The sequence below is a fragment of the Coregonus clupeaformis genome, chromosome 10 (genome assembly GCF_020615455.1).
Source record: "Coregonus clupeaformis isolate EN_2021a chromosome 10, ASM2061545v1, whole genome shotgun sequence".
NCBI classification, from domain to species: domain Eukaryota; kingdom Metazoa; phylum Chordata; class Actinopteri; order Salmoniformes; family Salmonidae; genus Coregonus; species Coregonus clupeaformis.
The window spans coordinates 13,483,605-13,496,533 of NC_059201.1; the positions used below are offsets into that span (position 1 = coordinate 13,483,605).

The 12,929-nt window shown below is 46.2% G+C and overlaps 1 protein-coding gene across 2 annotated transcripts in view; it reads left to right on the forward strand.

Moving 5' to 3' along the window:
* The first annotated feature begins 282 nt into the window (after positions 1-282).
* srpk1b (SRSF protein kinase 1b) overlaps positions 283-12,929 on the forward strand; it is a 55,968-nt gene continuing 43,321 nt past the window's right edge. Inside the window, exons 1-2 of one of the 2 annotated variants that reach the window (XM_041887330.2) lie at positions 283-367; positions 1,193-1,247. In XM_041887330.2, the coding sequence (XP_041743264.1) occupies positions 355-367; positions 1,193-1,247 (68 nt within the window). In that variant the 5' untranslated portion in view covers positions 283-354. Of the gene's footprint in view, positions 368-1,192; positions 1,248-10,740; positions 10,895-12,929 lie in introns of those variants that run through there. The other variant, XM_041887329.2, reaches the window with a different exon arrangement.

Consider the following 12,929-nt stretch of genomic DNA (forward strand, 5'->3'; position numbering starts at 1 on the left):
AAACTCCTGCTATAAATAAAGTAGGCCTAGACTTGGCCTAGGCCACATCTGCTTGATTGACGAATGATCGATTTTTGGGGCAAGTGAAGCAGGACTACGGTTTATTCATGTAATAAGATTCGATATAATCATAAAGCAATAGGATCCATGAACATATTTATTTTCTAAGAGGATATATTTGGCATAAATTATTATTTTGTTTCATAGGTCTCCCAAGGGGCAGAGACAGTAAGTGGGCGTGGTGAAGAGGGAAAGTTGTGGAAGTTTTCCCTGGAAAGGGGCGCCTGCGCTCACCGCTACACTAAAAACGGACCGCTCAACTCCAGCTTCAACTCCAGCCGGCTCGCTTACAGCATGGAAAGGAAAGGTAACCTGCCCAAAGAATAGGGATGATAAATTAATAGTATCAGTGAATGCGCACAGTAATACGCCAACAAGCTGAGGCCGTTGATTTTGGACATATGACTGTTATTAAAGGAATTGTCAAGGCCGTGCATTTTTTTGCTAAACTGAACAATAGCGAACCACGCGTTGTAGCTGGCTAGCCACCACATGCTAGCTAAAATGAGCTGTAAAGCTAGCTAGCATTGCTAATTTTCACAGCGCTTGAGTGGGGGGAGAGACTAAGGACACAGCTGACGCTTAACCCGAATAGCAAAAACCTAAAACTGACTATTGCTTTAACCAAAGCCGTACTCAAATGTTATACATTCTGGAATAAAACATTGGTTTGGGCGTCAGGCGTGTCCTACTAGTCTTTTCCGCTTGAGTGCACGCGCTCAAATAAACGTCGAACATCTCAGTTTGCACCATCCTGATTTCTGACGTTATAAACAGATTATTAAACTCGTTTGTGCAATTGAATAAACCAAACCATCTGTGTTAACTATAACTAGCTATATTTTGTCGCTAGCTAAGTCTGGCCATTTTAGCAACTGTCGTTATCGCTAACCAGTATCTTTGCTGCTACCTTCACACTTGTAACTTTATGCAACCGCTTTTGTATCCCTGGTTTTCGCTATGCAAAAAGTCTCACTGGTGTTTTAGCTATAGCCAGTTACCAAAATAAGTAGCCAGCCAATTGGTTGCTAGCTAGCTTGATACACCAGCTGCTAACTAGCTAACTAATATTGACATGAAAGTGAGGGTTCTGCTGAATGAAATGATATTTTGTCATCTATCCCGGTGACAGTTCTTGCACTCCAGGCTAGGAAGAAAAGGACAAAGACGAAGAAACCCGGCAAAAAGTAAGTAACTAACTAGTAACTTCTGTTGGTTAGTTAGACATTTACTGTCGAGTGCTCCTCTCCCTTACGGGAAAAAAATTTGCAGTATGCTGAAAATAATGCGTCCAAAATACGTTTGTTGTCCAACTGCAATTAAGTCATCACTAACTGTAAAGTCGCTCTGGATAAGAGCGTCTGCTAAATGACTTAAATGTAAATCCAAAATACCACAGTCGACTGCAGTTACTGCGCTTTTACTGCAGTTTCAAAACTGCAATCTTTTTTTGTAAGGGCTGTGCATAACTGAATTGAAAGTGTAGGGTCGGCCGGGCAGCACACGAGCAGTTGTGCACTGCCGTGACAGTCTAGACTTGGAACTGGTGAACATTAGATAATGCAATCATTTATGTACTCTATATTTCTGTATAGCTCTTTGTGACATCTGCTGATGTAAAAAGGGCTTTATAAATACATTTGATTGATGACTATATATACTTTTATATATAAAAGTATGTGGACACCCCTTCAAATTAGTAGATTTGGCTATTTCAGCCTCACCCGTTGTTGACAGGTTTATATAATCAAATACACAGCCATGCAATCTCCATAGACACACATTGGCAGTAGAATGGCCTTACTGAAGAGCTCAGTGACTTTCAACGTCAGAGGATGCCACCTTTCCAGTAAGGAAGTTCATCAAATTTCTGCCCTCTTCAACTGTAAGTGCTGTTATTGGTGAAGTCAAATCAAATCAAATTTTATTGGTCACATGCGCCGAATACAACAGGTGCAGACATTACAGTGAAATGCTTACTTACAGCCCTTAACCAACAGTGCATTTATTTTAACAAAAAAGTAAAAATAAAACAACAAAAAAAAAAAGTGTAGAGAAAAAAAGAGCAGAAGTAAAATAAAATAACAGTAGGGAGGCTATATATACAGGGGGGTACCGGTGCAGAGTCAATGTGCGGGGGCACCGGCTAGTTGAGATAGTTGAAGTAATATGTACATGTGGGTATAGTTAAAGTGACTATGCATAAATAATTAACAGAGTAGCAGCAGCGTAAAAAGGATGGGGTGGGGGGGCAGTGCAAATAGTCCGGGTAGCCATGATTAGCTGTTCAGGAGTCTTATGGCTTGGGGGTAAAAGCTGTTGAGAAGTCTTTTGGACCTAGACTTGGCACTCCGGTACCGCTTGCCGTGCGGTAGCAAGGAGAACAGTCTATGACTAGGGTGGCTGGAGTCTTTGACAATTTTGAGGGCCTTCCTCTGACACCGCCTGGTATAGAGGTCCTGGATGGCAGGGAAGCTTGGCCCCAGTGATGTACTGGGCCGTACGCACTACCCTCTGTAGTGCCTTGCGGTCGGAGGCCAAGCAGTTGCCATACCAGGCGGTGATGCAACCAGTCAGGATGCTCTCGATGGTGCAGCTGTAGAATTTTTTGAGGATCTGAGGACCCATGCCAAATCTTTTCAGTCTCCTGAGGGGAATAGGCTTTGTCGTGCCCTCTTCACGACTGTCTTGGTGTGTTTGGACCATGATAGTTCGTTGGTGATGTGGACACCAAGGAACTTGAAGCTCTCAACCTGTTCCACTACAGCCCCGTCGATGAGAATGGGGGCGTGCTCAGTCCTCTTTTTTTTCCTGTAGTCCACAATCATCTCCTTTGTCTTGGTCACGTTGAGGGGAGAGGTTGTTGTCCTGGCACCACACGGCCAGGTCTCTGACCTCCTCCCTATAGGCTGTCTCATCGTTGTCGGTGATCAGGCCTACCACTGTTGTGTCGTCTGCAAACTTAATGATGGTGTTGGAGTCGTGCCTGGCCATGCAGTCATGGGTGAACAGAGAGTACAGGAGGGGGACTAAGCACGCACCCCTGAGGGGCCCCGTGTTGAGGATCAGTGTGGCAGATGTGTTGTTACCTACCCTTACCACCTGGGGGCGGCCCGTCAGGAAGTCCAGGATCCAGTTGCAGAGGGAGGTGTTTAGTCCCAGGATCCTTAGCTTAGTGATGAGCTTAGAGGGCACTATGGTGTTGACTGCTGAGCTGTAGTCAATGAATAGCATTCTCACGTAGGTGTTCCTCTTGTCCAGGTGGGAAAGGGCAGTGTGGAGTGCAATAGAGATTGCATCATCTGTGGATCTGTTGGGGCGGTATGCAAATTGGAGTGGGTCTAGGGTTTCTGGGATAATGCTGTTGATGTGAGCCATGACCAGCCTTTCAAAGCACTTCATGGCTACAGACGTCAGTGCTACGGGTCGGTAGTCATTTAGGCAGGTTATCTTAGAGTCCTTGGGCACGGGGACTATGGTGGTCTGCTTGAAACATGTTGGTATTACAGACTCAGTCAGGGACATGTTGAAAATGTCAGTGAAGACACTTGCCAGTTGGTCAGCATATGCTCGGAGTACACGTCCTGGTAATCCGTCTGGCCCTGCGGCCTTGTGAATGTTGACCTGCTTAAAAGTCTTACTCACATCGGCTACGGAGAGCGTGATCACATAGTCATCCGGAACAGCTGGTGCTCTCATGCATGCTTCAGTGTTGCTTGCCTCGAAGCGAGCATAGAAGTGGTTTAGCTCGTCTGGTAGGCTTGTGTCACTGGGCAGCTCGCGGCTGTGCTTCCCTTTGTAGTCTGTAATAGTTTTCAAGCCCTGCCACATCCGACGAGCGTCAGAGCCAGTGTAGTTCGATTCAATCTTAGCCCTGTATTGACTCTTTGCCTGTTTGAAGGTTCGTCGGAGGGCATAGCGGGATTTCTTATAAGCGTCCGGGTTAGAGTCCCGTTCCTTGAAGGCGGCAGCTCTACCCTTTAGCTCAGTGCGGATGTTTCCTGTAATCCATGGCTTCTGGTTGGGGTATGTACGTACGGTCACTGTGGGGACGACATCATTGATGCACTTATTGATGAAGCCAGTGACTGATGTGGTGTACTCCTCAATGCTGTCTGAAGAATCCCGGAACATGTTCCAGTCTGTGCTAGCAAAACGGTCCTGTAGCTTAGCATCTGCGTCATCTGACCACTTTTTTATTAACCGAGTCACTGGTGCTTCCTTCTTTAGTTTTTACTTATAAGCAGGAATCAGGAGGATAGAGTTATGGTCAGATTTGCCAAATGGAGGGCGAGGGAGAGCTTTGTATGCGTCTCTGTGTGTGGAGTAAAGGTGGTCTAGAGTTTTTTTTCCTCTGATTGCACATTTAACATGCTGGTAGAAATTAGGTAGAACGGATTTAAGTTTCCCTGCATTAAAGTCCCCTGGCCACTAGAGCGCTGCATCTGGATGAGCGTTTTCCTGTTGATTTATGGCCTTGTACAACTCATTCAGTGCAATCTTAATGCCAGCATTGGTTTGTGGTGGTAAATAGACAGCTATGAAAAATATAGATGAAAACTCTCTTGGTAAATAGTGTGGTCTACAGCTTATCATAAGATACTCTACCTCAGGCGAGCAAAACCTCGAGACTTCCTTATTATTTGATTTTGTGCACCAGCTGTTGTTTACAAATATACACAGACCGCCACCCCTTGTCTTACCGGAGTCAGACGTTCTATCCTGCCGATGTAGCGTATAGCCCGCTAGCTGTATGTTATCATTGTCGTCGTTCAGCCACGACTCGGTGAAACATAGGATATTACAGTTTTTAATGTCCCGTTGGTAGGATAACCGTAATCTTAGGTCATCCAATTTGTTATCTAGTGATTGAACATTGGCTAAAAGGATTGATGGAAGAGGCAGTTTACTCGCTCGCCGTCGGATCCTTACAAGGCACCCCGATCTACGTCCACGATATCTCCGTCTCTTCCTCACGCGAATGACGGGGATTTGGGCCTTGTCGGGTGTCTGCATGATATCCTTCGCGGCCGCCTCGTTGAAGAAAAAATCTTCGTCCAATACGAGGTGAGTAATCGCTGTCCTGATATCCAGAAGCTCTTTTTGGTTATAAGAGACGATGGCAGAAACATTATGTACAAAATAAATTACAAATAACGCGGAAAAACACACATAATAGTACAAATGGTTAGAGGGCTGTAAAACGGCAGCCATCTTCTCCGGCGCTGTTTTAATGTGGAAACGTCTAGGAGCAACAACGGCTCAGCCGCGAAGTGGTAGGCCACACAAGCTCACAGAACGGGACCGCCGAGTGCTGAAGCGCAGCGCGTAAAAATGGTCTGTCCTCTGTTGCAACACGCACTACCGAGTTCCAAACTACCCCTGGAAGCAACGTCAGCACAATAGCTGTTTGTCGGGAGCTTCATGAAATGGGTTTCCATGGCCGAGCAGCCGCACACAAGCCTAAGAGCACCATGCACAATGCCAAGCGTCGGCTGGAGTGGTGTAAAGCTCGCCGCCATTGGACTCTGGAGCAGTGGAAACACATCCTTTGGAGGGATGAGTCACTCTTCATCTGACAGCATACAATGACATTCTAGACGATTCTGTGCTTCCAACTTTGTGGCAGCAGTTTAGGGAAGGCCCTTTCCTGTTTCAGCATGACAATGCCCCTGTGCACAAAGCGAGGTCCATATATAAATGGTTTGTTGAGATCGGTGTGGAAGAACTTGACTGGCCTGCACAGAGCCCTGACCTCAACCCCATTGAACACCTTTGGGATGAATTAGAACGCAGACCGCGAGCCAGGCCTAATCGCCCAACATCAGTGCCCGACCTCACTAATACTCTTGTGGCTGAATGGAAGCAAGTCCCCACAGCAATGTTCCAACATCTACATTTTAGTCATTTAGCAGACGCTCTTATCCAGAGCGACTTACAGTTAGTATCTAGTGGAAAGCCTTCCCAGAAGAGTGGAGGCTGTTGTAGCAGCAAGGGGGGGGACCAACTCCATATTAATGCCCATGATTTTGGAATGAGATGTTCGACAAGCAGGTGTCCACATACTTTTGGTCATGTAGTGCAGTGGTTCCCAACCAGGGGTACTTGAGAAGACTCATGAGACGATCGGCCTACTGGTAAAATGCACATGAGGGGTACTGCGGACAGAGCAAAATTCAGTTGGTGGTACAGTAACCGAAAAAGGTTGGGAACCACTGATGTAGTTAGTGTATGTGTGATTTATAATATTTTTATTGGTAGCTGCCTGGTGTTTTGGTTTTCATAAAAACATTTATTCAGTGCATTCCTCATCCTGATTTGTGTGGTTGGGTCATTCCAGCCATCCGGTGCCTTTTCAGTCCCCAGGACATATCACTTCTTATTTAGTGTATAGTAGTGTGTCTCCCGAGTGGCGCAGTGGTCTAAGGCTGCGCCATTAGAGATCCTGGTTCGAATCCATGGGGCGGCGCACAATTGGCCCAGCGTCGTCCAGGGTATGGGAGGGAATGGCCGGCAGGGATGTATCTCAGTTGGTAGAGCATGGCGTTTGCAACGCCAGGGTTGTGGGTTTGAGTCCAACCAGTATGGGCCAGTATGAAAAAATATATATATTTATAAAATAATAATGTATGCACTCACTAACTGTAAGTCGCTCTGGATAAGAGCGTCTGCTAAATGACTAAAATGTAAATGTAGTGTAAAATGTGGTTTCCAAAAGGCTTTAAATATAAGGTCAGGTGTCCTTTACCTTAACACAAACATTTGGATCTTGAAAGGGAATTTTATGCATTTTGAACACTTTCTTTCAGTGGATGTTGGCGTTTTTGCCATGTCCTCTGGTATTATTCATCAGCTTCCAAGAGAAATATAAGCCAAAAATATTTATCTTAATTCATTATTTTATATTCCTTGTCTCATCAATAACGTTTTTTCATATTATTTATTCTTATTTGATTTAAGATTTTCTGTGTCGCTGATATCACTTAACACCCTGTTAGTTTGTAATTCTCCTTTAAGAAAACAACCCTTTCCTACAATGACACCACATTCAGGGAGTGTCATTTCTTTGGTGGGGAAAAATTAAAAGGTAAATAAACATCCAGTTTATCTATTTTTTTTAAATGTTTCATGTTAGTTTGTCTCACTCATCAATTTCCACCCTGTTAGGCAAAATCAAATCAAATATTAGGTATAATTATAGACAAAATTAACATTTTTGAAGTACGCTTGATTTAAAATCCTGTTCAAGTGTTCACCATTATGCTCAATCTTGCTCACTCACAGACCTATGGCTAATTTAGGCTCCACATTTCCACCCTGTTAGGATTGTGCACATAACAGGTTGGGAAATGCACTTCTTAAGTTAAGTGCCTGAGCTTGACCAATACGTTTTTCTGAAAGTCAAATGTCCTTTCTCTGATAGAGCGTCTGCTAAATGACTAAAATGTAAACGTAAATAGAAATTTTATTTATTTACTTTCCCTCCCAAAATATGGAGGTCCAAAAGGCATGGGACATTACCAGGTTGACTCAATCACTTTCACTTTCACACATGTGAAGTGAAAGCTGCCCTGATGCAGGCATTCCTGCATCTCAATAGTGTGAAGAGGCTTCCTCCTCGGTGGTAGGAGAGAAGGTTGCTGCCCTTAGTGCTGCTGTTACTGATCATTAATAAAACGAGTACATTTAAAGGACCGTTGACATTATTCCTGTTGACAGTGGTGTTCCTATGACAGTACAGTCTGTCTTATGCTTTCACTGAATACCTCTGTGTGTTTGGAGTGACTTCTGACTGGAATCTTTACAGGGTTAATGGCAAAGAGCCTTTTCATTAGAGACAAATCACCAGTGTTTCCACTGTCGGCTAATTCGGCTGCTTACAGACTAATTTTCAGCCGGCTACATTTTCCGCTTCATATTTTGAGTGAGAGAAACTGGGAAAACAAAACCTTTTATTTTGTGGGCTATTTAGTTAATTTTTATATTTTAATAAAATACATAATTTGAAGAACAAACGTCATTGTGGCATTTCATATCTTGAAGTAAAACTGTAAATAAGACTTAAAAACGCTCTAGGGTCTAAGCCAGGGGGAGGGTGGTTCTACTAAGTTTACATTTACATCTGCTAAATGGCATATTATTTATATATTATTTACTAAGTTTACATTTACATTTAAGTCATTTAGCAGACGCTCTTATCCAGAGCGACTTACAGTTAGTGAATACATTATTATTTTTTATACTGGCCCCCCGTGGGAATCGAACCCACAACCCTGGCGTTGCAAACGCCATGCTCTATCAACTGAGCTACATTATTTTATTTTTTTTGTCATTTATCAGACGCTCTTATCCAGAGCGACTTACATGAGCAATTAGGGTTAAGTGCCTTGCTCAAGGGCACGTCGACAGATTTTTCTGACTCATTTGGATCAAGAAGGTAATTCTGAGAGAGATAGCAGGAGAGTTGGCTAGAGACGGCACGCTCAAGAGTTTTGGAGAGAAAAGAAAGAAGGGATACTGGTCTGTAGTTGTTGACATCGGAGGGATCGAGTGTAGGTTTTTTGAGGAGGGGTGCAACTCTCGCTCTCTTGAAGACGGAAGGGACATGGCCAGCGGTCAAGGATGAGTTGATGAGCGAGGTGAGGTAAGGGAGAAGGTCTCCGGAAATGGTCTGGTCAAGCGAGGAGGGGATAGGGTCAAGCGGGCAGGGTCAAGCGGGCAGGTTGGGGAGAAAGAAGGCAAAGCATAGGGTAGGGCAGTGTGAGCAGGACCAGCGGTGTCATTTGACTTAATAAATGTGGATCGAATGTCGTCAACCTTCTTTTCAAAATGTTTGACGAAGTCATCCACAGAGAGGGAGGAGGAGGATTCAGCAGGGAGGAGAAGGTGGCAAAGAGCTTCCTAGGGTTAGAGGCAGAGGCTTGAAATGTAGAGTGGTAGAAAGTGGCTTTAGCAGCGGAAAGAGGAAGAGAATGTAGAGAGGAGGGAGTGAAAAGATGACAGGTCCGCAGGGAGTCTAGTTTTCCTCCATTTCCGCTCAGCTGCCCAGAGTCCTCTTCTTTTAGCTCGCAATGAGTCGTCAAGCCGGCCGGGAGGATAGGGGACATAGAGAGTCAAAAGATGCAGAAAGGGAGGAGAGGAGGTTTGAGGAGGCAGAATCAGGAGATCGGAGGGAGAAGGATTTAGCAGAGGGAAGAGATTATAGGATGGAAGAGGAGAGAGTAGCGGGAGAGAGAGAGCGAAGGTTGCGACGGCACATTACCACCTGAGGAGTAGGGGCAGTGTGATATAAAGAGCGAGAGAGAAAAGGATACAAAGTAGTGGTCGGAGACTTGGAGGGGAGTTGCAGTGAGATTAGTAGAAGAACAGCATCTAGTAAAGATGAGGTCAAGCGTATTGCCTGCCTTGTGAGTAGGGGGGGACGGTGAGAGGGTGAGGTCAAAAGAGGAAAGGAGTGGAAAGGAGGAGGCAGAGAGAAATGAGTCAAAGGCAGACGTAGGGAGGTTCAAGTCACCCAGAACTGTGAGGGGTGAGCCATCCTCAGGAAAGGAACTTTATCAAGGCGTCAAGCTCATTGATGAATTCTCCAAGGGAACCAGGAGGGCGATAAATGACAAGGATGTTATGCTTGAATGGGCTAGTGACTGTGACAGCATGGAATTCAAATGAGGAGATAGACAGATGGGTCAGTGGAAAGAGAGAATGTCCACTTGGGAGAGATGAGGATTCCTGTGCCACCGCCGCGCTGACCAGATGCTCTCGGGGTATATGTCATGGAGCATCGCCTCTTGGAACAGAGTTTAGTGGTCCCAGAGAGGCTTGATTAGTTTCAGGATTCTTGTGAAATTGATTGGGGACGGGGTTTGCTCTACAAGCGTGTGCGCTTCCAATTGGCTCTCCCCTGCAACTATTCCCCAGGTCGTTGTTGAAAATGAGAATGTGTCAACTTACCTGGTAAAAAAGGGTTAAATAAAAGTGTCTCGGTTGGTGGTTGCTCTCCAAACGGCTGAGCCGCAGCCCTCAGAGGACTCTGTTACGTAAGGCTGCTGAAGTGAGGACACTACGGTACAGACACACACACACATACACACACCAATCCCTGTAACTAGTGCCTAGGGTCTTGGTAGCTGCAGTATAAAGAGGGACTGCCTAGTCTGTTTGGCTGTCTTTTTGGGATGCTGGCAGTTCTCACTCTCTCTCTCTCTCTCACTCACACACACCTACTTTGCTTCCAGTGCTCAGGGGAAATACACACGGCCTCCAGTCCTCAGGCTGGGTCTGGTTGTCCTAAGATGGTCTAACACTGACAGTCGGTCTACACAACACAACTTCAACTTCCTGTCTTTAGTTTCCCTGTATCTCTCACTTCCGCACTCTTCCATCTCTTCACGTCGGTTTCATTCCTTCCTCACTCCTTTTCTCTGTCACTCTATACACACCAGCATCATTTTCTCATTTCTCCTTCCCCCCTCCCCTTCGTCTGAGTCCTGTTCGCTTCTCTCCTTCCTTCCCTCCTCACTCTCCCCTCCCTGTCTCTTTCTCTTTCTTCCTCTCTCACTCCCTCTTCCCCCCCCTCTCTCACTCCCTCTTCCCCCCTCTCCTGCCTCAGTAGCTCAGTAATATTAGCTGTGCAGTGAGCAGGCAGCGCAGTGTGTTCAGTTCTGGTGTGGTACAGAGAAGAGGGGAGTGGCGTGGAGAGCAAGCTCCAGATTTTAGCACCGTTCCTTGGTTAGCCTGTCCGAGAGTCCCCCAGCCTCTGGGCCATGTGGCTCCTTGACTGGATCGTCTCTCTCAACACCGCCATGGTCAAGCTGGCCACCGGCCTAAGGTGCAAGTGAGTAGCAGATCGGACTGTGTGTGTGTGTGTGTGTGTGTGTGTAACAGAGATTGTCTCAGCAGCCCTGGCTATAGCCCCTGGTAACTGCTGCTCTGTTCTCATTAAGCAAGCCTTAATTGTCTCATCTCTCTCTCTCTCGATTGCTGTCCTCTCTCTACCTCATCCATCTCACTCTCTCCCTCATCCCTCGCCGTCTCTCTCGCTCCCCCATCCCTCTTTCTCGCTCTCACCGTCTCGCGCTCCACATCCCTCTCTCTCTGTCCCCCTAAATATATATTGTTCTCTCTCTCTCTCTAAATATATCTTGTTCTCTCTCTCTCTGTCCCCCTAAATATATATTGTTTTTTCTCTCTCCCTGTCTCCCTAAATATATCTTGTTCTCTCTCTCTCTGTCCCCCTAAATATATATTGTTCTCTCTCTCTCTGTCCCCCTAAATATATCTTGTTCTCTCTTGCTCTCTCCCTAAATATATATTGTTCTCTCTCTCTCTGTCCCCCTAAATATATATTGTCCTCTCTCGCGCTCTCTCTAAATATATATTGTTCTCTCTCCCTGTCTCCCTAAATATATCTTGTTCTCTCTCTCTGTCCCCCTAAATATATATTGTTCTCTCTCTCTCTGTCCCCCGAAATATATATTGTTCTCTCTCTCTGTCCCCCTAAATATATCTTGTTCTCTCTCTCTGTCCCCCTAAATATATATTGTCCTCTCTCGCGCTCTCCCTAAATATATATTGTTCTCTCTCTCTCTGTCCCCCTAAATATACACTGCTCAAAAAAATTAAGGGAACACTTAAACAACACAATGTAACTCCAAGTCAATCACACTTCTGTGAAATCAAACTGTCCACTTAGGAAGCAACACTGATTGACAATAAATGTCACATGCTGTTGTGCAAATGGAATACACAACAGGTGGAAATTATAGGCAATTAGCAAGACACCCCCAATAAAGGAATGGTTCTGCAGTGACCACAGACCACTTCTCAGTTCCTATGCTTCCTGGCTGATGTTTTGGTCACTTTTGAATGCTGGCGGTGCTTTCACTCTAGTGGTAGTATGAGACGGAGTCTACAACCCACACAAGTGGCTCAGGTAGTGCAGCTCATCCAGGATGGCACATCAATGCGAGCTGTGGCAAGGTTTGCTGTGTCTGTCAGCGTAGTGTCCAGAGCATGGAGGCGCTACCAGGAGACAGGCCAGTACATCAGGAGACGTGGAGGAGGCCATAGGAGGGCAACAACCCAGCAGCAGGGCCGCTACCTCCGCCTTTGTGCAAGGAGGAGCAGGAGGAGCACTGCCAGAGCCCTGCAAAATGACCTCCAGCAGGCCACAAATGTGCATGTGTCTGCTCAAACGGTCAGAAACAGACTCCATGAGGGTGGTATGAGGGCCCGACGTCCACAGGTGAGGGTTGTGCTTACAGCCCAACACCGTGCAGGACGTTTGGCATTTGCCAGAGAACACCAAGATTGGCAAATTCGCCACTGGCGCCCTGTGCTCTTCACAGATGAAAGCAGGTTCACACTGAGCACATGTGACAGACGTGACAGAGTCTGGAGACGCCGTGGAGAACGTTCTGCTGCCTGCAACATCCTCCAGCATGACCGATTTGGCGGTGGGTCAGTCATGGTGTGGGGTGGCATTTCTTTGGGGGGCCGCACAGCCCTCCATGTGCTCGCCAGAGGTAGCCTGACTGCCATTAGGTACCGAGATGAGATCCTCAGACCCCTTGTGAGACCATATGCTGGTGCGGTTGGCCCTGGGTTCCTCCTAATGCAAGACAATGCTAGACCTCATGTGGCTGGAGTGTGTCAGCAGTTCCTGCAAGAGGAAGGCATTGATGCTATGGAATGGCCCGCCCGTTCCCCAGACCTGAATCCAATTGAGCATATCTGGGACATCATGTCTCGCTCCATCCACCAACGCCACGTTGCACCACAGACTGTCCAGGAGTTGGCGGATGCTTTAGTCAAGGTCTGGGAGGAGATCCCTCAGGAGACCATCCGCCACCTCATCAGGAGCATGCCCA